Genomic DNA, 27,905 nt, shown 5'->3' on the forward strand with positions numbered 1-27,905 from the left:
CCTTAATACAAAATGTCTTGGTGAGAGCAATAGTCATAGAAACTTGGCCAAAGTGCTTCCCTGCCAGATTGTGTGCTTAATAAGATAACTGGGTTCCAATAAAACACAGAAAATATGTTACATTTTTTAAATTTTTCTGTTGTTTCAAAACAATGTGCAATTTTTCTATATAAGAAGAAAAGTCTCCAGGCCCAACATCCATAGGGCTCATCATCCATTGGTTTTCTTTTAAGTTTTCAATTTAATTCAAATAAGTCAAAAATTTTCAGGCACCTACTATCTGCCAGGTGCTGTGCCGTGTGCTGGGGCTACACAGATGGGAGGGTGCATTCTTGGATCTCTAGTGTTTGGGTTTGGATTCATTCACCCACACTCTTTCACCAGTTCTCTTTGTTACTGGGGTGCTCATTTGTGAGCCCTGCTTCCATGGCTTGGAGAGTTTGTGGCTGTGGGCCAGGCTGAGCTTATGGAGCAAAGGGAGTTGGAACCTTAGCCATAGCCATGATGTCTAAACCTGGATTTGGATATCTTAAAAGTCCAGCTTATCTTGGGCCATCTGACATGGGATCAGTATTATTGATAACTCAATCCCAAGGACTGTGTTTTAAAAGGGTCTTCAACATCTGCATTTCAGGAACATCCTCTTACGTGAGTCAATAAGTTCCTTTTGAGCCACCCCCTACCCATCTCCATCCCTGAGCTGCTGTGGCTTCTACACACTTGAATGTCAATGATTAAGGGGAGCAGAAGACAAGCTGGGGGCCAGGAAAGTGTCACAGATGAGCACTGTGTCAACAGCATTCTGGATGAGCTTCCCATTCCTTTCCTTTTCATTCTAAGTAGTCCTAGGAGCCCCCAAACTTTGAATCAGCCAATCCAATTTTGAGGGAGTCCAATTGTCTGGAACTTGGGAGAACCATCCAGTGTCCATCTACACCCATGCCGCCATTTCTAGGCCTTATCTGAACACCTTTACGAGGACAGCAAAGTTTCCGTTTGTACAGCTTTTAAAAAGTCACCTGATGCTGACGCGGCCAGATTTCTCTGACAGTTAACTGTTTTCTTGGAGCTTTGATGAGCAGGGTTGTAAGTTTTCTAGCCATCAATTCAGATTCTAGTGCCTGATTAAACCTGGGCAAGGTAAGAGGGTTGTATAATTTTGGAAACTTGCTTTTCCCTCCCTCCCTCCCTTCCTTCCTTCCTCTCTCTCTTTCCCTCCCTCCTTTCCTTCCTTCTCTCTCTTTCACTCCCTCCCTCCCTTCCTTCTCTTTCACTCCCTCCCTCCCTTCCTTTCTTCCTTCCTTCCTTTCTGTCTCCCCCACTCCCCGTTTTAAGCAAGCTGGCTGAGAACTCTGTGTCCTCCACTTCAAAGGGCCAGTTGTCTTATTTTGATGTGGGCAGATTGAAAAGTAGGCTTTGAAAAGTAGGCGCTTTTTTTGTTTAATCTTTTCTCCTGGGATAGCTTTCAGAGCAATATATCCAAGTGTCAGTGAGGGGGTTCTGACGAGCATGGATTCCCAGACTCTCAGCAGGATCATTCTCTAACAGAAATATAAAAGTGAAATATTAAAAACCCTGGAACGTGAACTCCATCTGCAGAGTACCCAGTGTCTTGCCTGCTTTCACCAAGGGAAAAAAAATAAATCTTGAAAAAAGAGGGAGGAGAAAAAAAGTGTTTTGAGTAAGAGGTTTACAGGTTTAGTAGAGCATAGTAACATCCCCTCAAAGAAGTGGGTGTTGCTCTGTGACCCCCCAAAACGCTCCTCCTTTGACTCAGCCGCCAGAACACTCACCCTCCTCTGGCTGCACACCCCCTTTTCACATGCTAACTGAGGCGCCCGTGATTGGCTGAACAATAAACTGGTCACACTTGCTAAAGGGCTGCCGTCTTTCACACAATTAGCCAAGACACATTAATCAAGCTGGCGGGACGGGGCTGCGAGGGCCTCCTGCAGTGGGGGAGGGGAGAGAGTTTGGTGAGCCTTAATAATACTCCACAGGAAGCAATAAAGAACCGCAAGCTGGAGGGGATTGTGCTATCAGAAAGTTGGAAGAGCTTAAAGCCCCAGTGGATGCTGTAGCTAGAATGGACAGGAGTTGTGGTGCTGAAGATCCTAGAAACTTAAAGCAAATTGAATGTTGGTCTTGGCTAAAATCTGCTAGTAGAAGACAGTACTGTGCATTCAAATGGCGAACCTCTCGAGACATTTTTACAAAGTTCCTTTAGCCTTCTTAGCTCTCCCTACCACTCCCATGAAAATGCACTCAGGAGCCACTCCCCTTTGGAGACTCAAGCACTGGGCAGTGGCTATGCCAAACCATACAGTGTAGGTTTCACCATCAGAACCAATAGAAATGAAGAATATACAAGAAGCAGAGAATACTATTCTGGATGAGATTTCCATTCCTTTCCATTTCATTCAAAGTAGTCATAAGCACCCCCAAACTTTGAATTCAGCCGGTACAATTTTTGGGAGCCCAGCTGGGAGCCCAATCGAGGGTTCTCTCAATTTAGAACCAATTAAGAGAAAGTAGTAGCTGGAAAGGTATTGGTCCTAAACTAAGCATCTGAAGGGTATTAAAAATAGTTAATTTTGAGAGAGAAAAAGTTAACATTTGTATTTTTAATAATATTTTCTGATTTTTCTTTTTCAAATTCCCTTTAAATAGATGTTCCAATGGTAATACAGAGCTGATAAGATCATGCCTTAGAAATCAGTTTGCTACAGAATCATGTAGAGCTTTTAAGAGAATCAACTAAATATTTAGACATTTCTCAACTAAAGTAAACGGAGGCCTTACTCCTCTGGAGGTTGTCCAGTCACCATCTCATTAGATGCAAAGATCCTGCGATAAAGAGAAACTTTTTTTCCTGCCTACATGATTGCAGCCCAGTTGTGGTTTTTAATGTGTCATTGATTGTTTCATCCAACTCCTTTTGCTCCACTGAAAGGGTCTGTCATAGCTCTGTTTGCTTCCTTAAACACGGTTTTTGAAAGCGCTCACGCTGTGTGAGTTCAAATCCTAGCATTAATGTACTGCTGGGTTCATTTCACCACACTCAAAAGCGCTGAGTTTAAATCCCTCTCAATTCCATTTGAGGCACCAGAAGACTTTATCCTTCTCCACTAATGGTTCCAAGTTTACATCTAGATACTGGGGGTCAAGGACAGGAGAGGATTTAGAAATAACAGTGCATGACATTAGTCAATGCATTTGCCAAATTGGCAATTAGTTCCTGATGTGCGTGCAAAGCATTTTATTCCTGTCTCTTTGATGCTTGTTCCCATAGAGAAGGGAATAGAGTCCACAGAGGCCTTCAAACTTTTAAAGAAATATCTGCTGAAAATCATGCCTGATTTGTGACATGAGCTCAGCTGCAGGGAAGCATCCGGGATTATCCTGGTTTTTTTAGTCCCAGGAAAGAACACTGCACGTGGGAAGTTTTTCCACTAGAAGAACGTAATGAAAATCAAACGGCAGGAAAGCGATACTAAAAGCCCTGCAGGGACCAGAATCAGATGTACCATAAGCGACAGGCCAAGGGACGCCCAGTTGTTTTTCAGTACGCTTGCTTTATCAACTTCTGACCACCAGGTGGAAGCAAGAAACAGCATGGATGGCATACTGACATCGGACAGCATTGTACTGCAGCAATGCAGCCTTGTTCTAGGAATGTCTTATTTTGACCTTAAATCCAGTGTGAGAGCTTCACTGCATCTGAAACCACTGTGAGACAGAAGATGATTAAAATGATCCTTGTCCCCACTGGGATGATAAAGAGCTATTCTGCTTTGGGCTCAAAGAGTTCTGAGCAAGTCTCTGTGTTTGCTGTGAGCACAAGCTAAGGTCTGCATCTGGGTTGGCATCAGCCTAGTTGCATGGGCTATTAGCTAAGGGAGTTATTCAGTGGGTTGAACTAAGGGGAAAGATATTGATAAAAGAGGCTGTAACTGCAGGCATCAATTCATATGGAACTGTAAGTCCAAGCTCCCCCTTTTATTATCTGGGGTAACTTGAGGAAGTTACTTATTTCCTAGTTCCCTAATCTGCAAAATGGGAGAAATCCTATCATTGTAAAAGTGCTTCCTATGTGCCAGACACAGAACATAGACAATTGCTAATCCTATTACAGCCTGCCAAGATCGATGCTGGGTGGAGTAGCCCAATTCTACAGATGAGGAAAGAGAGGCTTTCTCCTAGGCTCACACAGAGGTGTATACTTATTGGAAATGGGTGAAATCTGCATCCAAACCTTGTTCTCCTTTCATTAATCATGTTGTATCCCTCTGTCTCATTTTGCAGGATGAGTCTGAAAAATAAATGATATTGAATTGCATCTGCTATAGTGCCTAACTTTTACTAGGTGCTCAATAAAAGTTCCTATTCGGTTTTTTTTTTTTTTTTGGTTGTTTTTTTTTCTTTTGTTTTTTTTTTGAGATGAAGTCTCACTTGTCACCCAGGCTGGAGTGCAGTGGCATCATCTCAGCTCACTGCAACCTCCGCCTCCTGGCTTCAAGCAGTTCTCCTGCTTCAGCCTCCCGAGTAGGTGGGAATACAGGTGCACACCACTGAACCCAGCTAATTTTTGTATTTTTAGTAGAGGCAGGGTTTCACCATGTTGGCCAGGCTGGTCTCGAACTCCTGACCTCAAGTGATCTACCTGCCTCAGCCTCCCAAAGTGCTGGGATTACAGGTGTGAGCCACTGCCTCCATTCGGTTTTTTACACAGTGTGGAAGTTCAGCTGCTCAGTGACTTGCCATGGTTCAGACCCAGTGACAGGTGTGTGAGAACTGATGCTATCTCTGCTCCCTTGGAAATCTTGGTTCCCTTCTAGAGGTCAGAAATACCTCCAGGCACCAGAACTGACTTTTGTTTTTACTTGCATGGCCTAAACCTTGCCTGAATCCGCACATCCTAAGAGCTGACTTTCAGTTTTCAAACGCCTACCGAAGTCAGTTGTGCGCCCGTTAAGGCTGTTCTTATTTGGTGATGGGTCCATTCTGCTCCCCGCACCTGGACTGCAGTGATATGTCTGCCCACTCTATGCCCACAGGGCCTTTCCCTGGGAGAATTCTTGTCATCTACATGCTACATAAGGGGTATCCAGTAAGCGCTACTAAATCACAGACAACATTAGTGTTACCATTGTTAATTTCACCCAAACATGGTATAGTGGAAAGAGTGCTGAAGTTTTGTACAGAGCACACCTGACCACTTCTAGTGCTTCTAGTATTTTACATAAGCCCCCTACCTGGCACATAATAAGTAGTCAGTAGATATTTGTGAAATGAAATCAGTGACTAAGAGTTAGAAAACCTGAGTTCTAGTTCCAATTGCACCCTCTTGGACTCTAAATAATTCTTATTGTCTGCTTTGCAAAGAAGAACATGTAAGTTATTATTCACCTTATTAATGGTAATAATAATTACGATTTATTGAGGACTAACTATGAGCTAGACACTTTACATATTTTACTTTACTTTGAATCACAACAGCCCTATCAGATAGAGACAATGTTGTAATCCCTACTTTATTGATGAGAGAGCTGAGGCTTTGAGAGAGGTATGTGACTTGCCTAGGGTCACCTAACCAGGAAGGGGGTGACCTAGAATATCCACATCTGTTGGACTCCAAGGGGGTCATAGCCGTATTCCACTTTACCTTAATTATCAAAGGGCAGATACAATGATTTGGTAATTAAAACAGTGCCCTAGACTGGGGACTGGCCATAAACTTTTGCAGATTCATTTCAAAATGATTATGTCTTTCCACCCAGACTTGATTTTAGAATCTGTGAGCCTGGCAACATATTTCAGGACTGTAATCTGAGTGGAGTTCCTACCCTGGGACTCCAGCAGCCTCCCTCGCTACAGCTAATGAAGCCACTGGCGTTCACTGAATCTATGAACCTCAATTGGGCTCATTACTGTCTCACTTCTGGAGCGCTGACAAAAGCTCCTGGGGAGTTACTATTAACATCTTTATTAACCCGTCCCCCAAATCCGTCAGTGAAATTAATTTAGATACACAGCCACTTTGATCTTCATTAACGGTTGCTTCTAGTTTCTACATTTATTTTTAGTTTTCTCATCTTTAATTTATTTGGTGTCAATTATTAGTTTTTATTGAGGGAGGAGTAGATGATCTTAAAGTAATTAAGATTAGGAAAAATTGCAAGTGAGTGAAAGCAGGTAAAAAGTATTTTTTCTAAAGTAAAACCCCAAGAATATATACAATTTTAATTTATTAATTAAAAAATAATAAATAAATTTTCTTACTGTTAAAAAATAAAAGTTCCTTCCAAGTTGAAGAATAAAAGAGGCCTCAAGGTGCCAAATAACATGTAAATAGCTCAAACCAGAGCCTCCTTCTCCATGTTTATGGCCAGTGCTTTGCACCATCAAGCTCTGTAAAACACAGCTGGGGCTGGGTGTGGTGGCTCACTCCTGTAATCCCAGCACTTTGGGAGGCTGAGGCGGGTGGATCACTTGAGGTCAGGAGTTCGAGATCAGACTGGTCAACATGGTGAAACCCCATCTCTACTAAAAATACAAAAATTAGCCAGGTGTGGTGGCAGGCACCTGTAATCCCAGTTACTCAGGAGATTGAGGCAGGAGAATCACTTGAACCCAGGAGGCAGAGGCTGCAGTGAGCCAAGATCATGACACTGCACTCTAGCCTGGGCAACAGAGTGAGACTCCATCTCAGAAAAAAAACAAAACAAACAAACAAAAAAAACACATAAACAGAGCAGGTACACAAGTGGGCTCACCTGAGTTACTTTAACGTTGGGCTCACCTGAGTTACTTTAACGTTTTAAAAGTAAGGTTTAATATATTTATTTCATTTTTATTTTTCATCCAACCATCTACTTCTTATTTATTCAGCAAATATGTATTGAATGCTAGGTACTAGGGACTGAGAGAGTAAAAAATAAATATGATACTGGTACCTGCCTTCCAGGAATATAGTCTAGAGGGGAAAATAAATAAATAATACAATGTGGGAAGTATACTACAGCAGCATTGCCTGGGGATCTTTAAGAAACTAGGGAAATCTTGGACTTGGCTGTGATATGACAAGAAAGAACAGGAAAATAAAAGAAAAGAAGGAACTAGGGAAACGGCCCTCTTAATTTGGGGAATTTAGGGATAGTTTTATTTATTTTTTTTTTGAGATGAAGTCTCACTCTGTCACCCAGGCTGGAGTACAGTGGCGCAATCTTGGCTCACTGCAACCTCCACCTCCAGGGTTCAAGTGATTCTCGTGCCTCAGCTTCCCAAGTAGCTGGGATAACAGGCGTGCGGCCCCATGCCCAGTTAATTTTTGTATTTTTAGTAGAGACGGGGGTTTCACCATGTTGGTCAGGCTGGTCTTGAACTCCTGACCTCAAGTGATCCACGCACCTCGGCCTTCCAAAGTGCTGGGATTACAGGCATAAGCCACCATGCCTGCCCTAGGGATGGTTTTTAAAGAGAGACGTGAGCTTGGCCTCCCAAAGTGCATGAGCCACTGTGCCTGGCCACCCTTGCTATTTTATTCAAAGGAAACAAAAGGGGGAAGGAACAGATTTATAGAGAAGGTAATGAGTATAAGGTTTTAACATTTTGAGATTAAGATATCTGTGGAACCACAAAATGGAGATATCTAAAAAGCAAGTAGAAATATAAACTGTGAGTACAAAAGTCCAGCCTAGAAATACAGTGAAGGGGTGGGTCGCCCCTCCACACCTGTGGGTGTTTCTCGTTAGGTGGAACGAGAGACTTGGAAAAGAAAAAGACACAGAGACAAAGTATAGAGAAAGAAATAAGGGGACCCAGGGGACCAGCGTTCAGCATATGGAGGATCCTACTGGCTTCTGAGTTCCCTTAGTATGTATTGATTATTTGTCGGTGTTTCTCAGAGAGGGGGATGTGTCATGGTCACAAGACAATAGTGGGGAGAGGGTCAGCAGACAAACACGTGAACAAAGGTCTTTGCATCATAGACAAGGTAAAGAATCAAGTGCTGTTCTTTAGATATGCATGGACGTAAACATCTCAATGCTTTGTTAAGCAGTATTGCTGCCCGCATGTCTCACCTCCAGCCCTAAGGCGGTTTTTCCCTATCTCAGTAGATGGAACGTACAATCGGGTTTTATACCGAGACATTCCATTGCCCAGGGACGGGCAGGAGACAGATGCCTTCCTCTTGTCTCAACTGCAAGAGGCATGCCTTCCTCTTATACTAATCCTCCTCAGCACAGACCCTTTACAGGTGTCGGGCTGGGGGACGGTCAGGTCGTTTCCTTCCCACGAGGCCATATTTCAGACTATCACATGGGGAGAAACCTTGGACAATACCTGGCTTTCCTAGGCAGAGGTCCCTGCGGCCTTCCGCAGTGTTCGTGTCCCTGGGTACTTGAGATTAGGGAGTGGTGATGACTCTTAAGGAGCATGCTGCCTTCAAACATTTGTGTAACAAAGCACATCTTGCACAACTCTTAATCCATCTAACCCTGAGTTTGACACAGCACATGTTTCAGAGAGCACGGGGTTGGGGGTAAGGTCACAGATGAACAGCATCTCAAGGCAGAAGAATTTTTCTTAATACAGAACAAAATGGAGTCTCTTATGTCTACTTCTTTCTACACAGACATAGCAACAATCTGATCTCTCTTGCTTTTCCCCACAATACAGGAGAAGTCACATGCTTTAAATCGGTATTTAAAGCCTCAGGTGTGAATTTAGTTGCCCAAGGGAGAGTGTGTAGAGAAAGAAGAAAGGACAATGAGGGAACCCTTTGGGGCCAGTACTGCAGGACTAGGTAGAGGGAAGGGAGTCTTTAGAAGCCGAGAAGGAACAGCCAGAGGAGATAAAGGAGACCAGTAGGTAATCCTAGCAATACAGTGGAAATCATATGGCCAGCACTCACTGGAAGAGGGCTGGGTTCCGTGTCCGTGTATTCTCAATGCTGAGCTCATTGGCTGCCTGTGGTGGCCCTTCAATATTTGTGGAGACTACAAGGAGTGGTCAATGTCAAATGATGCCTCATTAAATACAATACTCACTGAAAAGCATGATCAAGCCACAGGTCAAAAATCATTTGTTGGAGTAGACAGAGTTCAGTCATGGCCCTGCCTCTAAGAGAGGGGAGAGTCCTGACTATGCCCATTCCCTCCACCTTCTCCATCCACCAGGAGCAAGGCCTAGTCTCTCCTTCCTTTACAGAGACCTCAGGAACAGGCTTTAGCGGATGGGATATTTTCTCAGAATCCACAGAAAGTTTTGATTCACAATTAGAAAAGTGATATGCTACAAACATGAGTTGGAGGACCAAGGTTGAATAATGCCAAGGAGCACCCTCAGTGAGGACACTGGCTTTTAGAGCATCCTGATGATGCTCAAAGGGGACTCTAAAGCTTGGGAAGGGCCAGGTGTGGTGGCTCATGCCTTTAATCCCAGCATTTTGGGAGGCTGAGGCGGGTGGATCACCTGAGGTCAGGAGTTCAAGACCAGCCTGGCCAACATGATGAAACCCCGTCTCTACCAAAAATACAAAAATTAGCCAGGCGTGGTGGTGTGTGCCTATAGTCCCAGCTACTCGGGAGGCTGAGGCAGGAGAATCTCTTGAACCCAGGAGGCAGAAGTTGAAATGAGCCAAGATCGTGCCACTGCACTCCAGCCTGGGCGACAGAGCAAGATTCCATCTCAAAAAAAAAAAAAAAAAAAAAAAAAAAGCTTGGGAAGCCTTGAGCCAAATACTAGAGAAACTTACAAGCCAGCTACCTGAGGAAGAGTGAAGCAAACAGTTCTGAGGGCATGAGTGAGTGTGTGTGTGTGTGTGTGTGTGTTTGGGGTGAGGGTGAAGGGCAGGTAGGAGAAAAAGAGTTACAGATTTTGGCGGTGCAGTTTTCAAGTTACTGCTTCAGATAGTGAAATAAGGCTAACAACATTATCAACTATTTAAATATACGGTATCTCAAGAATGCATTGTATTCAGGAAATTCCAGAGGTGTAGTTCAGTAGACAGCACTATAAGATAACCTTAGGGTGATTGTGGCAAGACTATAGTAACTAGAAAATGTTTTACCTTGAGCTGAGACTCAGAATGGTGCAGTGATGTTTTACTAAATCAATCAACAAATCTCTGTTGACTAAGAAGGTTACCAGACTTGAATTCCGTTGTGAAATGAGCTTTATTAAATATTTATGAAATATGGACTATTTTTACTGTGGTAGCAACAGTTCTGCCCTCATTTTGATTTCACTCCACTTAGTTTGGAAATTTAAATGCTCTGCTTTATTACTTTCCTTTTGCAACTTTGCTTTTCCTGCCTCGAATTCCAATTGAACTCAAATGAGAACTCTTTTTAGAGAGAACTGCAGAGGGATGAGAAGGAGAAAAATCGGGTCTAATGATTTACTCTTGTCTTTGGAAGGAGAAGGGAAACAAGCTACCTCCAGACCTATTATTTTTAGAGTCTATTGAAGCCAGAGAAACCAGACTCCTCTTGAAATGGTGCTGTGTGAAATGCCTATCTGTTTGTGGATCATTCTTTCACTGATCGCTCACAGCTTACCTACTGGGAAAAATCAATGGGAGAGAGGCAAGGTCATTCAGCCTCAGGTTATCTGCCTGAGTGGGAGGGCAGGCCACAAATAGGCGACGGGCTTTGCTTCTGCTTAATAGCAGCTCCCTGACTGACCCGGACACATCCATTCCTGTCTCAGCTAATGTAGCTACAAAATAGAGGTGGGAGGGGGCGTCAGCACAATCCTGCTACCCCAAACATGGACTCAAGTAGAAAATGTTGTTACTCCTGGGGCCCTGGGGCAACTATTACAGGTCATCCTTTTCTGGCAGAATTTATGAGAACTGAATTTTCCCTTGTCATGCTTCCTCTCTCACATCCCTGAACAAACATATTAAGTATGTGTCAGACACTATGTCCTGCAACGTTTATATACATTGATTAATTAAATTCTTACAACAACCTCATTTGAGTTGTTACAGATGAGGAAATGAGCCTCAGAGAAGTGTTTGTTGAGTTGCTGGTGAGTGATAGACCCTGCCCTCTTTGCTAGGCCAAAGGTCCTCTGCCTTAGCTCGTCACTGGAAAATTCTGAAGACCATTGAAGACATAATAACAGGCCAGGCATGGTGGCTCATGCCTGTAATCCTAACACTTTGGGAGGCTGGGGCTGGAGGATTGCTGGATACCAGAGTTTGAAACCATCCTGGGCAACATAGGGACACCCCATCTCTACAAAAAATTTTAAAAATTAGCCAGAAGTGGTGGTGTGCACTTATGGTCCCAGCTACTCAGGAGGCTGAGGCAGGAGAATGGCTTGAGACCAGGAGGTCAAGAATGCAGTGAGCCGTGATCATGCTCATGCCATTGCACTCCAGGCTGGGCAACAGAATGAGAACCTCTTTCCAAAACAAAAAGAAACTCATAATAACAGTACAATAAGTAACCAATGTCTGGACCCTTCCCAGGCTAGTTGAATCAAACCTCAGGGTTTCCTTTCTTGTAAAGGTTTCCAGGCGATGCCAGTGTGCAACTCCCTTTGAGAACCTCTCCAAAATGAGAGGTCAGAACCAAAAGAAGAAAAGGAATGAGATTAACACTTACTGAGCCCCTACTACAGGCCACGTGCTTAATCTTTTGTAATTCTCCCAGCAACTGGAAAATGATTCCCATTTTACAGATTTCGAAACTTCTCAATTATTTAATCAGAGAGGCTAAGCAATTTCCCTAAAGTCTCAAAGCTCGTAAGTGGCAAAAAAGGAGACTTGAGCTTGGGTTTGTGTTCATGTTACCATACTACCAAGCTAAGAAACACACCACTGACCTGCACTGAGGACTCAGAAGCAATCAAGTCAGACTTAGAGGAACTGGGGCTTGGAGCAAGTTAGAATTTTAGTAGAAGACATTTAGAGAAGGTTTCCAAGGAGAACTAACAATAAGGCAGAAACACCTGAGTGGGAGAGAGAGGGCTGTCATGTCAGAAAGGGAGAGAAGCAGGAAAAAAAGAGACAAAGAGTGAAGAAATATTTATATTACATTTACTATCCTAGTTTCACAACCCTATGCAGTAGAAACTATTACTATCACTCTTCTGCAGGTGGAAAAACTGAGGCCCAGTGAGGTTAAGCAATATCGTCAGGTCACACAGCTGGTAAGAGGCATAGTGTGGGTTCACTTGGGTCCTGGGTCCAAGTGCCTGGCCACGCATTGTTTATACTGCCCATAACTTTTCAAAGGAAGGGAAAGAGGAAGGAAAAGCAGATAGGATTTATTTTGTTTAATGGTCCAGAGCAGGCATTTTGCACTCATTATTTCATTGGTTTGTTTCAGGATCCTTGCAAGGTGAATACCACCTTCAATTTGCATTGAGAAAACTGAAGGTTGCCCCTACAGAATGGGAGAAAATTTTTGCAATCTACCCATCTGACAAAGGGCTAATATCCAGAATCTACAAAGAACTTAAATAAATTTACAAAAAAAAAAAAACCATTAGAAAGTAGGCAAAGGATATGAACAGACACTTCTCAAAAGAAGACATTTATGCAGCCAACAGACACATGAGAAAATGTTCGTCATCACTGGCCATCAGAGAAATGCAAATCAAAACCAGAATGAGATACCATCTCACACCAGTTAGAATGGCGATCATTAAAAAGTCAGGAAACAACAAATGCTGGAGAGGATGTGGAGAAATAGGAATGCTTTTACACTGTTGGTGGGACTGTAAACTAGTTCAAGCATTGTGGAAGACAGTGTGGCGATTCCTCAAGGATCTAGAACTAGAAATACCATTTGACCCAGCAATCCCATTACTGGGCATATACCCAAAAGATTATAAATCATGCTGCTATAAAGACACATGCACATATATGTTTATTGTGACACTGTTCACAATAGTAAAGACTTGGAACCAACCCAAATGTCCATCAATGATAGACTGGATTAAGAAAATGTGGCACATATACACCATGGAATACTATGCAGCCATAAGAAAGGATGAGTTCATGTCCTTTGCAGGGACATGGATGCAGCTGGAAACCATCATTCTGAGCAAACTATTGCAAGGACAGAAAACCAAACACTGCATGTTCTCACTCATAGGTGGGAATTGAACAATGAGAACACTTGGACACAGGGCGGGGAACATCACACACTGGGGCCTGTCGTGGGGTGGGGATGGGGGAGGGATAGCATTAGGAGAAATACCTAATGTAAATGATGAGTTAATGGGTGCAGCAAACCAACACGGCGCATGTATACCTATGTAACAAACCTGCATGTTGTGCACATGTACCCTAGAACTTAAAGTCCAATAATAAAAAAAATTAAATTAAAAAAATCAGAAAAAAAAGAGAGAAAACTGAGGGTTGCCATGGATGGTCAAAGTATCTTACATGAGGTCTCAGCGAAACTGAAGCAGCAGAGTCCATATTGAAACCCTAAGTCAGGTAACCCCCAACCCACGTGCCACAAGAGCCCCACTCAAGTTAGAAAGAGTATTAAAATATTGAAGGCCAAAAACACAGCACATAGACCTCTCAGAAGGGAAAAATAGAAAATGGGAAAGGATGGAAATAGATTTCATTTTGTTGATTGAAACTGGGAGATGACTGAATGAGGAAATATTTTGATTTTGCTTGGCCAGGGAAGAGCTGTAAATAGGCAGCAGAAAGTGGTTTGAAGAGAAACATACTAAACAAATGCCAGATATTCTTATCTTTACTGGTTATTTTGAACTTAGGCAAAATCATACTGAACAGAGGGTAAATAACCTGTATAGACAAGTGCTTCCCTTAGTGCCCATCTGGGACTATAAAATGCCAGCAGAGAGGTCCACATTTGATTGCACCTGACCTTGAAAACTCAGCTGAAGTCGCTTTCTTCGATCACTCCTTTCACTCTGCAACTCTTAGCACTATAAATTCAAATTTTTTCATTGAACTTCCTTTTGGAATTACAAAATAATATTGTATATGTTTATTTCAAAAATGTTTGAGAAAATGGGCAAAGAAGGAAAAAGGGTTAGCCCCTATAACCACCACCACTATCTAGTGAATAGTCTTCCAGATCTATGTGCGTACCAACATGAACACATGAGTATTATCAAATTAATTTTTGCCCAACCATGATTAAATTCTTTGTTGAGATGAACAGCCTTGGTTTATTCCATTTATATAGGAACTGGAGGAAGAGATTTTTAAAACCAAAATAATGGTTGGGAACATTGGCTCATGCCTGTAATCTGAGCACTTTGGGAGGCTAAGGTGGGAGGAACACTTGAGGCCAGGAGTTCGAGACCAGCCTGGACAAAAAAAAAAGTGAGACTCCCATCTCTAAATAAATTAAAAAAAAAAAAAAAGATGTGGTGGTGCATGCCTGTCATCCCAGCTACTCCAGAGGCTGAGGTGGGAGGATCACCTGAGGCCAGGAGTTCCAGGCTGCAATGAGCCATGATCATGCCAGTATACTCACCAGCCTGGGTGAGATCCTGTCTCTAAACAAACTAACAAACAAAATAATTACATTTCAGGCCTAAGAAAAATGTAAGGCAGAAATACCATTTTGAATGAGAGATGAAATATTATTTTCTCAATTTGGAGTGGACAATAAAGGAAATTTGATAAACAGCATCCATCAGCTTGCCTCCCCCGCAGCTCCTCTTATAGCCCTTACATAGAAGAAGCATTCAGTTAGTATTTCTTGAGTGAATGATAAATCATTCCCTTTTAGGATGGTTTTTGTTTGGGTTAAATGGTATCAATACTAAGAATCACAGAAACACGTACACCCAAATATAAATGTTATAGAGTGCTCCAATTTTTATTATCACCTATTTTGGAATATTCAAGCCAGGATTCACTTCCATTTTTATCACAAGTGACATATAAAATTAGTTCCCCTTACTTTTTTATTTTTTATTTTTATTATTATTATTATTTTTTTTTGAGACAGGGTCTTGCTCTGTCTCCCAGGCTGGAGTGCAGTGGCACAATCACGGTTCACTGCAGCCTCAACCTCCCAGGCTCAGGTGATCCTCCCAGTTCACCCTTTCAAGTAGCTGGGACTATAAACACATGCCACCAGGCTCAGTTGTTGTTGTAGAGACAGGTCTCACTGTGTTGTCCAAGTTGGTCTTGAACTCCTGGTCTCAACTAATCCTCCAGCCTGGGCCTCCCAAAGTGCTGGGATTATAGGCAAGATCCACCGCGCCTGGCTCCCCTGACTTTTTTTTTTTTTTTAACCACTTTTGAGTCTTTAAGACTGCCTCATTATTCATCACATTTCATACACGTATACTTGTTCTCCCAAATGAATTGTAAGCTCTGCAGAGGTAGTGGGGTTTCTTTTGATCTGTTTTGTATTCTTCCCAGCACTTGGTACATGCTCTGCACACAGTGTATGTTAAACAAATGTTTGTTGACTTTACTGAATATGTTGACTGTATTAGTTTGCTAGAGTTGCTGTAACAAAGTCACAAACTGGGTGGCTTAAGCAACAGAAATTTATTGTCTTATCTGGAGACTGGGAAGTCTGAAATTGAGATGTTGGCAGGGTTGGTTCCGTGGGAGGGATGTGAGGGAGAATTTGTTCCAGGTCCCTCTCCTTTGCTTGTTGATGGTCGTCTTCTCCTTGAGTCTCTTCACTTCACCTTCTCTGACGCACGTCTATTTCTGGGTCCACATTTTGCCTTTTTAGGAGGATGCGAGTCAAATTGAATTAGGGCCCACCCTAATGCTTTCATCTTAACTAATTACATCTGCAATGACCCTATTTCCATATAAGATCATATTCTAAAGTAGTTGGGGTTAGAACTTCAACATGTGAATTTTGGGAGCACATAATTCAACCCATAATAGTGACCTTTCACCAAACCATACAAATTCAGCAGGAGATGAGGCTTTAAAAATCACCTTAGCCTACCTGATAGTTGAATCATTTTTTTATACCAAGCCAAGAAGAGCATTTAGAATTTTAACAGTATATTTGGCAACAGGGTTTTCGGGTTGATTTTATTTTTTAACGCCCTCTGTATGCTTCCCAGAATGGTTCCCGCTGCCTACGCCTCGAAGCCTTCACGTTGTCTGGAACAGGTGAGTACTACCTCAGGAAGGGATCTTGAAGGAATCTTTAAGCAGGATTGGAGAGACATTTCCCTGGATCTCAGTCCACTGAACAGCAGCCCCCGAGCACTTCCATGTGGGGGCTCTAAGCTGTAGGAAGATGCCTCTGGGAGCGCCAGACCCCTGAGAGTCTGTTAGTTTTTCTCTATGAACCATTTTACTTTCAGTGAGTTTGGTCATTAAAATTGTTTTGTGTCTCTCAGCCATGCCCCAGGCCCTGAGAACGAGGGAGTGTTGGTGTGCAAGAAAACCTAGTGGGTTTATTATTCTCTGACACAGAGAAACCAAATAACATCATTGAGTGGCTATTGGAGGGGGGGCAACTTGATTCATGGGGGTCATGCTTTCCCAGGCCCTCTCTACGCAGTCTCGGCTCAGACCAGGGCAGACTTTTATTACCAGCTTTCAACAAATCCCTAGTTTCTTTTGCAAAGTAAAACAGATAATAGAGACATTCCAGGAATAGTTAGCTAACTAAGCTGTGCCAGGCAACCTCCGGGCTAAGAAGAACTCAGTGTTTTCGGACAATGACCAATTACAATAACCAGTATTATTTGATCTGAGAGTAATTAGCCGAGGCTCTGTTCTTTTTGCTTCAGTGAGGAGGCAAAAAGGGCAGTGAGGAAAACATCAGAGACAGGGGAAACGAGCTCAAATGTCAAAGAAAAACACACTCTTGCAGGTGGGGAGAAGTGGAAGAGTTTCACTGGCCAAGATCCTGACTGAACACTCGAACATTGTCTTTCCCTGAAAATATGGTAGAATTTAACTTAACCAAAAGTTGTTTGAATTCTTCACTCTTACTGTTCATTTCCTTTAAAAAGCCTCCGCATAGAATAAATTTCAGGGTACAAAGAGTAAAATAGGTTAGGAACATAGAACTATGGACTACCAGAGATCTTTCATTGGGAGGGACAGGTCTTTCCAGGACATCTGCACCCTCCACTCTTATTTTCAAAAGCACTGTATAACCTGAAACCTTTTGGAGACAGGTTCTAGGGAACTACGGTTTATCACTTCATTCAAGACGAGCAGTATAGTCAGGCTTCTTCCCCTCTACCTAGAGATATGTGGATTTTAGCACTGTCCCGTGGCTTTCTTTCATGTCACCATCAGCTTCCAAAGTAAATGGCAACTCTCAACCTGAGAACCATCTTAATATTCCTGCTGCTGCTGCAGCTGCCCCTGTCCCATGGCAGAAGATAGTTCACCAGCCTCCTGCTATCACCCCACCAGCCTTTCTTTCGAGGGCTGAGCAAGACTTGAATTCTCTGAATATCTCTCTGGCTTTTCTGACGATACAGCACCCATGGCCTCTGCGCCTTCCCTTGTCCCCTAGCGATATGTAGTCACCTTTTCTCAGACTTCTGGCTTCTCTGCTCAGATCTTTAACACAGGAAGTAATGTCTAGGCTGGGCCCAGTGGCTCACGCCTCTAATACCAGCATTTTGGGAGGACGAGGTGGGCAGATCACCTGAGGTCAGGAGTTCAAGACCAGCCTGGCCAACATGGCAAAACCCCCGTCTCTACTAAAAATACAAACAATTAGCCGAGTGTGGTGGCATGTGCCTGTAGTCCCAGCTACTCGGGAGGCTGAGGCATGAGAATCGCTTGAACCCGGGAGGCGGAGGTTGCAGTGAGCTGAGATTGTGCCACTGCATCCCAGCCTGGGAGACAGAGTGAGACTCCATCTCAAAAAAAAAAAAAAAAAAAAAAAAAAAGTAGGGGGGAAGTAATGTTTAGGGGTCTTTAGAGGTATGTTGTCTAATACAGTAGCCACTGGCCACATGTGACTATTTAACTTTTAATTTACTTAAATTAAGTTTAAAATTCCGTTCTGTTGCACTAGCTGCATTCCAAGGACTCAGTAGCCACATTGGAGTAGTGACTATGATATTGGACAGAGCAAAAATAGAATATCTCCATCATCATGGAAAATTCCATTGGCAGCGTTAGCCTGGATTATCACATGGGAAAATTCTTGGCTCTGGGAAGGGCTCTGTGAAAGGGTTAACGTTAGATGGGATATATACTATGTACCTAGCAGGGTGCTACATATATTATTATATTTAATCCTTACAAATATCATTCCCAGGTCAAAGAGGAGGAAACTGAGGCTGAGAGAAGTTAAGTAACTTGACCAAGGTAGTCCAGCTAAGTAAGTGGTAGAGCCAGGATTCATCCGGAACCCAGGTCTCTGTGGATTTGGCTGTTGAATCAGGTTGCAGATGTGGCAAGTAACAAGCAGCCGAAGTGTCACTGGCTTTTCTACACAATCCCTTCAGAGGTGCAGTGGAACCATTCACAGGCCTGTAGATGAATCCCCGGGGCTTGCTTGAGGTTTGATGGTGATCTCCTTAATGTGGGCCTAGTAGGTACGCACTCACTTTTTAGATGACAGCTCTGCAATGTTTAGGACAGCTTCTGCAATGTTTCTTCCTAGTATTGGATGTATTTCTGACTGTGGGCATCTACTACATCCCAAACTGAGAACATTTAAAAAGTGCCTACTCTATCCCTGCCCTGTTCCTCTTCCTGTAGGTCCAGGGGGAAAAACAAAGAACCCAGCTGAGCTCATATTGACCAGCCTGTCCTGCACCTCGGAGGTCAGTGGCAGTGCTGTGGCTGGGAGACTTTTATACTCAGAGCCAGGCTGTGCTAGGAAATCAAAACTGCTGTCCCAGACCCCCGAGAACAACCAGATTTTAGAAGTATGGAGTGATGGGTTAGTAGATGGTGTTTTACACAGTCACAAAACTCAATTTTCATTTTTTCTTATTGTTTGTGTTTCTATTCTGGACTTTTAAGATTACATGTAGCTGTCCTGGCCCCCAGCACATCTTTTAGGATTGATACACAATTTTAATTATTTTTATGACTTTTATAAGCAATGGGGCCTGTGGCAATTCAGGTGGGTTGGAATGAATTTATTATCCTTGCCCACAGGGATGAGCACACTCTTAGGCTGCTGGCAGAAATGGAAATTGGTACAGCTCTTCTAGCTGATAGTATGAATCTACAGCTCTTCTAGCTGATAGTATGAATCAAATACTTTAACATGTTGTATATATCCTTCAACTGAACATCAATTCTAAGAATTTATCCTAAGGAAATATACACAAACCCACAAAGATTTCTCTTTGAGAATATTTGTTACAGCGTGATTTTAATAGTACTACCTCCATCCCAACAATAAAGGAAACAACTCAGATAGGAGTCTAGCTCTGTAAATTATGGTATGCCTACATAATCAAACGATAACAGCCAGTAAAATAATGTCCTAGAAAGTGATTCAAAGTTATGAGAAGATGATCAAGGTAGTTAAATGGAAAAAGTAGGTTATAAGAGCATGTATAGCATGATCCCATTTTTTTGTAAAACAAAAACTATACCTGTCTAAAAGCAAAGGACTGAAGAAAACAAAGACCTCAAGCAATGGTGATTATCTTTGAGTATCAGAGGATTATCTCAGAGTGATAGGCTAGTCATAATTTTCCTTCTCTGCATTTTCTAACTGCTCTACAATAAGTATGAATTATTTTGGCATTGGAACACTTCTCACCTCTTGAAATGTTACTAGAAGGACTGATTTATCACAGGATTCTTAATCTTTAATAGCAGATTCTCATTAATTGGGTGGGGGGTTTTCCTACCTCTGCAAGATACTCCTGTCATGTTTGGTAGTTAACATCACAAACCTAAGAGTATGAATTCACATTTACCTTGGAAAGGTGCTGGTAGGCAAATTAACATTTGTGATGATCATTTTTTTATGCCAATGTTTATTTTTAAAGTAGGGGTTGTAACCAGTGGATAATTGTTCCAGCGGGAGTTAGAGGTGGTGGCCATGTGTACAACTATGACAGGAAAGGCAATTGGTAGCAAGCAAGGCCATCGGTGACAGGAAAAAGCATAATGATACAAACACGGAAGATGTCAGTAAATCAACATTTGTGCCCAAAAAGTAACATTTGTTTTCCCGGGACTCTTTCCTCAGCCTTGCAAAAAGAGCTCAATGTGCAATAGCAAGGCGGTGATTACTGGGGCGCTTGCCAAAGGCCCAGATCCTGATGGTCTTGCTACCAGTGCTGCCAGTGAAGGTTTGTGTTCATGTGGGGTGGAGTTGGCTTGTACAGGGGAGACCGGCACACACTTGGCTCCTAGGAGGAAGAGTCTTCACTTGCCCACTTTGCCCTGGTGCCCACCTCTACCGGCGAAGGAGAAGGAGAAGCAAAGGGCAGCAGTCATAGTTCAGAGGCTGTGAGACTGGAACAAGTCCAGAAACTACCAGAAGCCCTGAAACAACCCTGTGGGGAGGGTGAGGGTAGGTTCTGTTGGTTGAAATGGAAAATCCTAAAAAAGAGGTCCTTGCACTAATTAGTACCTACCCTTCTTTTATTCATTCACCTGGTTTAAAAAAAACAAAAACAAAAACCTGTTCTTATTTTATTTTTTTGAGGCAGAGTCTAGTTCTGTCACCCAGGCTAGAGTGCAGTGGCGCGATCATGGCTCACTGCAGCCTCGACCTCCTGGGCTCAGGTGATTCTCCCGCCTCAGCCCCCTGAGTAGCTGGGACTACAGGTGCATGCTACCACACCTGGCTAATTTTTGTATTTTCTGATAGAGATGGTTTTCACCATGTTGCCCAGGCTGGTCTCGAACTCCTGGGCTCAAGTGATCCTCCCACCTCTGCTTCCGAAAGTGTTGGGATAACAGACATGAGGCAAAGCTCTGGCCAAATAACCTGTTCTTATAAGAAGAGGGGTACCCCTAATACCCCTGTAAACTCCATTAGCCTTTCTTGGCTTCCCCAGACACTCTACATAAACACAATCTAAGTAAAAACAATATGTCTGCCATGCTAACACAAGTTTAAAACAGGTCTCCCAGACTTCCCTGTCCAATCAGACTGCAGCCCCTCAGCCCCCACTACAGGGCAGTTCAGGAGCCATCTGTTGTGGGTTAATGTTGGGGGAGTATTCGAGAGAACAAATCGCTGATTGGGGTGGGACTGTGGAGGTGGAAGCTGATAGATGCATTGCTCCCCACCACCTACCCGCCCTCCCCATGTCCAGAAGTTCATATTTAACCAGAAAGCATGAAGCCTGCAGAAAGTGGATTCAGGGCCCAATTTTGGCACAAACTTCACCTCACCACCCAATAGTGTGGGTGGACCAGCTAAAATTTGTTCATGAGATTTCCCGAGTCTCCTTCCAGACAGATCCTAGGCTCTAGTGATTTGTACTAACATTCCTCTTCCAAACCCCGTTTCATGGGCCCTAAAAAACCTCTGCCTGGACAGGATACCCTGGATGAGGAATATATCTGCCAGTCCTTCAGGCCACAGCAAATGAGTAGACTTCTACCCAATTCCTTTTTCTCCTAACTGGTCTGGAAATTTGCAAGGATTTGGAAATTTGCAAATTTCTTCTCTATCTTGCCTATGAAGCAATTACTCCTGAGTTTGAAGGTAGTTATCTGTTTGCAGAAACAGTTTCATGTCTTGGGAATCAAATAGCTCAAATTTTTTAATGCAAATCTTATGCAAAAATTAGGTAAATTACAATTCTGGGCCAAGACTTCCAGCATCTCTGCATCACGGCACCTGGAAGGGAAAGAATATCTGATCTTTCTTGCTTTAAGTCAGTAGGTGTGTTTGGCATTAAGTAAGCCCATCTATGTCTGCTTAATTGGGGATTTGCTGTGGTATTTCATGGCCATACAACTTAATTCTGAATGTCAGACATCAGTCCCATGATCAGCTGCCCTCTGGGATATGCACAGTTTTCCCTCTTGTGCCTTTCCAGTTATAAACCTACGTGTGGGTTGTGGAGTTGGGTGTACATAAATGATTGGCATTAGATGAGCAAAGACTTTCAAGCGTTGTAAGTAAATAGGAAACATGAAGACCCACAAGCCACCCTCCCCAGCTTCATGTCAGGCCTCTCTCCCCATTTTTGTCCTGGGCCAGTCAACTGGCCTTGATTCCCTTCTTAAAACTCTGGCTTCTCCCTCCCACTCTAGGGTCTGTGTAGGTACCACAGATCCCTGTCAGGCAAGGCCTGCCACTTGCCTGCCCTCCGTTCTTCAACTCTCAGCTCAAATGCCACTTCCTCAATAAATCCTTTCCTGACCACCTCTTCCCATTCTAGGTCAGGTATTGAGGCTATCTTAACCCTTAAAATAAGGTCAACTTGAGGATTTGTCCTTACTGTGATTTAGGTACTCAGTTATCTCTCTGCCTCTGCTCCACCTCAGGGGAACCAAAATGTTATACCTGGGCTGCTATAACAAAATACCTTAACTGGGTAATTGCCAATTAATAGAAATGTACTTCTCACAGCTCTGGAGCCTGGGAAAACCAAGACCAAGGTGCCAGCAGCTTAGGTGTTGGGCAAGGGCTCTCTGCTTCACAGATGGCACCTTCTTACCATGTCTGCACAGGGCAGAAAGGGCAAAAGTGCTCTCTCAAGCCTCCTTTATAACCTAATTACCTCCCAAAGTTCCCACTTTCTAATACTATCACTTTGGTGATTAGGTTTCAACATAAATTTGAATTTTGGAGAGATACAGTCAGACCATAGGATTCTTTTCTTCACAGTTGTACTTAGACATCTGTGTGATAATTTGATGAACATCTGACTCCTCCACCTGAGCTGCCAGAAGACAGTCTTGTCCTGTGTCTCCCAAAGCCAACCACTTACTAGCACATAGTAGTTGCTCAATAAATGAATTTGCTCATCTCCAGATATATATTTCAACATAAGATCAACTTGAGGATTTGTCCTTACTGTGATTTAAGTACTTAATTATCTCTCTTCCTCTGCTCCATCTCAGGGGAACCAAGAGAGCTTCCTAACTAATAAGCCTGGCTGAGCTGCAAACAAGTGTATTTTCTACCCAAGCTTCACCCTCCAGAATCACCTCTTTAGAATTCTGTGCTTTCCCCCCTCCAGATTTCTGTGCTTGCCACCCTTGGAGTCCAGAGCCTTGAACATGTTTTTTGTTTGTTTGTTTGAGACAGAGTCTTGTTCTGTCGCCCAGGCTGGCGTGCTGTGGTCAATATTAGCTCACTGCAGCCTCTGCCTCTGAGGCTCAAGTGATTCTCATGCCTCAGCCTCCTGCGTAGCTGGGATTACAGGTGCATGCCACCACGCCCAGCTAATTTTTATGTTTTTAGTAGAGACAGGGTTTCACCATGTTGGCCACTCTGGTCTCGAACTCCTGGCTTCAAGTGATCTGCCTGCCTCAGCCTCTCAGAGTTCGATCGTATTTTGAATCAGGCCTTTCTGCTTGGTTGGGGTTGTGGTGTTCCTCCAAAAAGAATCCTTGATTATATATTTCTGTTTGTAATTATATTCCTGTGTCTTTTATCTGTACATGGTGCCCAGACACACGGTGGAGGGCAAGGGAGCTGAGTGATAGAATGAGGAGATTTTTCCCCTTCAACTTAGTAACAGGACAGTCAGTAAGAGTTTAGTATGGGGGGTACTTTTCCACTTGCCATCAACTTTAGCAATTCCAGGAAAATTCTACTTAAAATCTAAGTCTAGCCATCTCCTTTTCTTTACTGTTTGTTTTTCTCCCTTTGTTTTTCAGAAGGGAGGCTGCTGGAGAAACTGTTTTTCTCTCCCACTTTTCCAGGCTGGGCAGGGTTCCTGAAGCTGAAGACCTGGCCTCCCAGATGCTGAAAGGCTTTCCCAGAGACCGCGTCTCTGCCCAGGAAGCACTTGTTCATGATTATTTCAGTGCCCTGCCATCTCAGCTGTACCAGCTTCCTGATGGTGAGCGAGGGAGTGTGTGTGTGTGCATGAGTGCATGTGTGTGTAAGTCTTGGTGTCTTAAGTAGTTTGCCTTAGCACCAGAGAATCATAGCATTTACCCCCAGGAGTGAAGTTAGAGATCAATTTGCCTGGGAGAAGCAAGATAGGACCCAATCTTGTCTGAGTTTTGCATGAACTTCTCTCAAACTCTGAAGCACTGGTGGGGAGAGGTTACAAGGACCTCTTTGTGATGGTCCAGACATTTCACAGGTACACATTTACACTCAGAAATTGGATGAGATGGACGTTGTCTCTGAGTTGTTTGCCTTAGCTACCATCTGCTAGGAAGGCACACCGGTGTTTCTAACAAGACTCTTCTCCCTTTCTGCAGAGAGTAAGATGATAGGTGAAGCGGATATGTCCTGAGAGGGAGCTGGGCCTTTCTTGATTGGTAATAGCAAGCTGCAGAAGGCAGTGCTGGGGTGGGGTGCTGGGGGAAGGGAGGCCTCCTCCCAGGCTGCCCACCTGCTGTAAACACAAGCTACCCTGGAATCAGCCTTTGCTGCCTGGGCCTGAAGTCATCTTCCAAATCTGAAATCTGCTGAGGGATCATGTGGTTGGAACTCCCGTCATGTTTCTTGGACTGTGGCCAGGAAGGGCTACAGGAGGATGTGGGCAGTGGCCATGGGGGACTATCCTTAGGTGAGGTTTCTTTGAAAAAAATCCACCATTCAACTAAAAATAGTTTTAGGAACAAGGGACAAGTAGACAGGAAAAGCAAAGCTACCAGGAAAGAAAAACAGAAGAGAGAGAAGCAGCCAGGGTTGGTTTTAGAAGTCCTAAGCCAGAGAAAAGAAAGCTTAGGAGGGAGGGCCTAAGGGCTGGGACTGGGAAGAGGACACTGGAAGGGGTGTGGGGGAGTGGCGATGGGGTGCAGTGAGATAAGGATGGGGACAGGGTGAGGACCTACTGCCCAAGAGGTGTGGAAACAGCCTGGTCCACCTTGCCAGAGTTTGCAGATGAAGCGCCTCTGTGTCTAGGACATGGTCCTGCAGCAGAGTCCAAAGCGCTTAGTTTGGGACTGGTTGAGGCAGTCTGTTTTATGACTAAGGTGAGTCATTTCGGATCTCCACAAATAACCATAACCATACAACTGGGGTTAATGTCTTACTTAACCCTGTAGAAAGAGTCAGTCATTAGTATTTATTAAATTGCCATTAAGTGTCAGGAACATATTAAGTGCCATAAAAAGTTGAGGAAAACAAGAGACTTGTCCTTGGCCTCCAGGTTCTTATGAAGTGGGAGGAAAAGAGGGCGAGGAAGAGGAAACGGGGCACCCTCGCACACATATCAGCACAAATCATATCTAAACAGCTAAAAATCTGTGCATAATCAACTGCAGATGTGCAGAGACTATGTGTGTGTTGAAGGCAATTCTTTGGAGGAACAAGAATTCAAATGAGATGGATTGGACTGGAGGTGAATCTAAAGTGGAATTTGGAAAGAGGGGAGAGGCATATGGGTGGAACAAAAGACATTGCAGGCAGATCCACAATTCTCACTCCCTTCCTGCTACCTCTGCCCCCACTTCAGCCCCATTCCTCCCCAGCCACTCCCATCCCAATCTCCTCTTCCCAGTCCAAGCCTCTAGATTGTTCCTTTTCAGCTTTCCCCTCTCAGACTTGGGACTTATAACTCTACTACTTCATGCAAGTATACACGCTTGGATGTACACACACACACACACTCCCTTCTCTTCACTTAAAGAAACTTTCCCCATTGGCCCTCCTTTAGGATCTGTTATTCCACATGCTGAGAATTGCTGGGGATCTTCAAAGTTTTCTAGGCTCCAGCTTTTGCCTGACGCAAGGTGATTAGGAAGAAACAATCACTGTCCAAACTGATGTGTTGTTAGAAACTTGGGTTTTGATTTTTCCTGGCTGACCCAAAAGCAAAGCCACCAACAGAGGGGCCCTGGTGCATGGGTATCTAAGGTTGGGTGTGTATGTGTGTATATGTGTGTGCATGTGAGAGAGAGAGAACAATCTGTATTCCTTCCCTGTTCGCCCAGTCACAGAGCCCAAATCTACTTTGACACTTTTAGAAAAATGAAAAGATGGAATCTTGCAGGAGGCTGCCTGCACTGGAGGGGGAGACCAGGAGTGCTCACAGCAGGAGGGAAGTTGACTTTTCTTTATACATATAGGGGTTTTTCCATGCAGAGTTTAAATTATGCCTGATAAAAGGAGTTTTGTGGATGTTTCAGTTCTTTCAAATTCTCCTGGCTTCCTCCCAATTAAATGAGGTTTGTCAAAGCCACAGGGCTCTGCTGCTGCTGCCTCGGCGGACAAGCATTTCCTGCAGCGACATCTTGAATCCCCGAGGGAGAAGATGAAAGGGCCGGTGCCAAGAGACAGGGAAAGGCGGGGGCAAGATTGGGTGTGTATGCCTCTGTGTGTGTGTGCTCGTGCACTCATGTGCACGAGCATGTGTGCGTGCTTGTGTATGTGTGTGGCAGGGTGGTGGGCGTGTAGAAATATGTGTAGAGACAGATGGACAAGTAGATAGAAAAAGCAAAGCTACTAGGAAAGAAAAAGAGAGGAAGAGACAGAAGCAGCCAGGGCTGGTTTGTGCACCTTCGTGACAGTGGCCCTCACCACCAGCACATTATCTACTAAGACATGCGGTCCTTGGCCTGGCAGTGCCAGCCTGCTTTTTCATTGCCCCTGGCAATGAGCCTTTATTAACAGCCTCCTTTGCAGACAGAGCACACCAGTGGGTAATCACAGTTCCCAATCTGCAGGGACATAGAAACTCCATCCCTGAGGAGGGCTGCCCCAGGCACGAGAATTGTGCAAAAATCGGCATGCTCTTGTGAGTGATTTGTAAGGAGAGTTTCTCTGCCATAATTATGCAAGAAATTTTGCTCTCTGGTGGCATTTCAGTATAAAATTATTTAGAGGCTTATATTTATATCATTTTATTATTCTGGTTTTATTCTGGTTGCAGGATAACAGAGTTGTCACTTTAAAATATATTCTGTTTCCCCTTTGATCTGGAAGATGCCAGCTCTTATTGTCTGCCCTCTAAAGGAGACAATTAAAGCATAAAGCCTGGGACTGGGAAATACATGGAGAGTGGAAGGACAGCTTAAATCCCAGTGTAGGAGCGGCATAGAAATTCCACACAAAGTGAAAGAATTGTTCCAGTCCATCTCTATTTTCATGACACTGAGAAGTCCCGAACAATGCTTTCCCTAGGTTGCGGCAGTACGCTTAGAGCCAAAGGGCATTTATCAGGGGGTTATTTGCCATGAAAACCAGGAATTCCAGAATTAGTTTCCTTTTGGACAGCACCTGAAGTGGAAAAGTGTGAATATTAGAATGGCAAGCATGTGGGAACTTCTGCCAAGTTCTGACATTTTCCCTTATTGACTCATGAACACCTGAAGAAACACTTGTTGAAGGAGAAATTATTGGTAGTCCCTCTCAAAACACAGCCAACAGCAAGCTAATTGCTTTTGCAGATGGCCAGGGAGTCGCTCTTCCCACTCAGACACCGGCTTACAGCCACACTTGTGGTCCTCGTGGCTGAGCCAGCAGGGCAGGACGTCAGCTGGGCCAGCTAGGACCTAAAATTAGGCCCTTGGCAACTCTCTAATCTTAGCTGCAGGTTCAGCTTCTTCATTTAATTCCCTTTGCCCTCAGCATGAACTTGGGCTCTGGGAAAGGAACACTGTTTAATGATTTGGGGGTGGGGGTAGTAGAAAATCATTAAGCTGCCCCTTCTTAAAACTGGCTCCGCTCTGTTCTTGCAGGAAACCTTCCAAATGTTACCCTTGGAAAGTTAAGACTGATTGTGGAACCTAGCCATTTTGAACTACAGACACTGATCCAGAAAAGTATTTTTTATCTGAGGCAGTAAATGACACGTGATTTAAGAGTCTGGTCTTTAAGCCGTGGTCCTTGATCGTCAGGACATCAAAGGCTGTCTCTCTTTCTCTC

The 27,905-nt window shown here is 43.7% G+C and overlaps 1 protein-coding gene across 2 annotated transcripts in view; it reads left to right on the forward strand.

Annotated features, from left to right (window-relative positions):
* Nucleotides 1-27,905, forward strand: part of CDK15 (cyclin dependent kinase 15) — a 135,577-nt gene that overhangs the window by 96,356 nt on the left and 11,316 nt on the right. For both annotated transcript variants that reach the window (XM_024243736.3, XM_063712965.1), the window contains 2 exons: nt 16,060-16,108; nt 23,738-23,922. In XM_024243736.3, the coding sequence (XP_024099504.2) occupies nt 16,060-16,108; nt 23,738-23,922 (234 nt within the window). The remainder of the gene's footprint in view (nt 1-16,059; nt 16,109-23,737; nt 23,923-27,905) is intronic.

Source organism: Pongo abelii, chromosome 11 (genome assembly GCF_028885655.2).
Source record: "Pongo abelii isolate AG06213 chromosome 11, NHGRI_mPonAbe1-v2.0_pri, whole genome shotgun sequence".
Lineage (NCBI taxonomy): Eukaryota > Metazoa > Chordata > Mammalia > Primates > Hominidae > Pongo > Pongo abelii.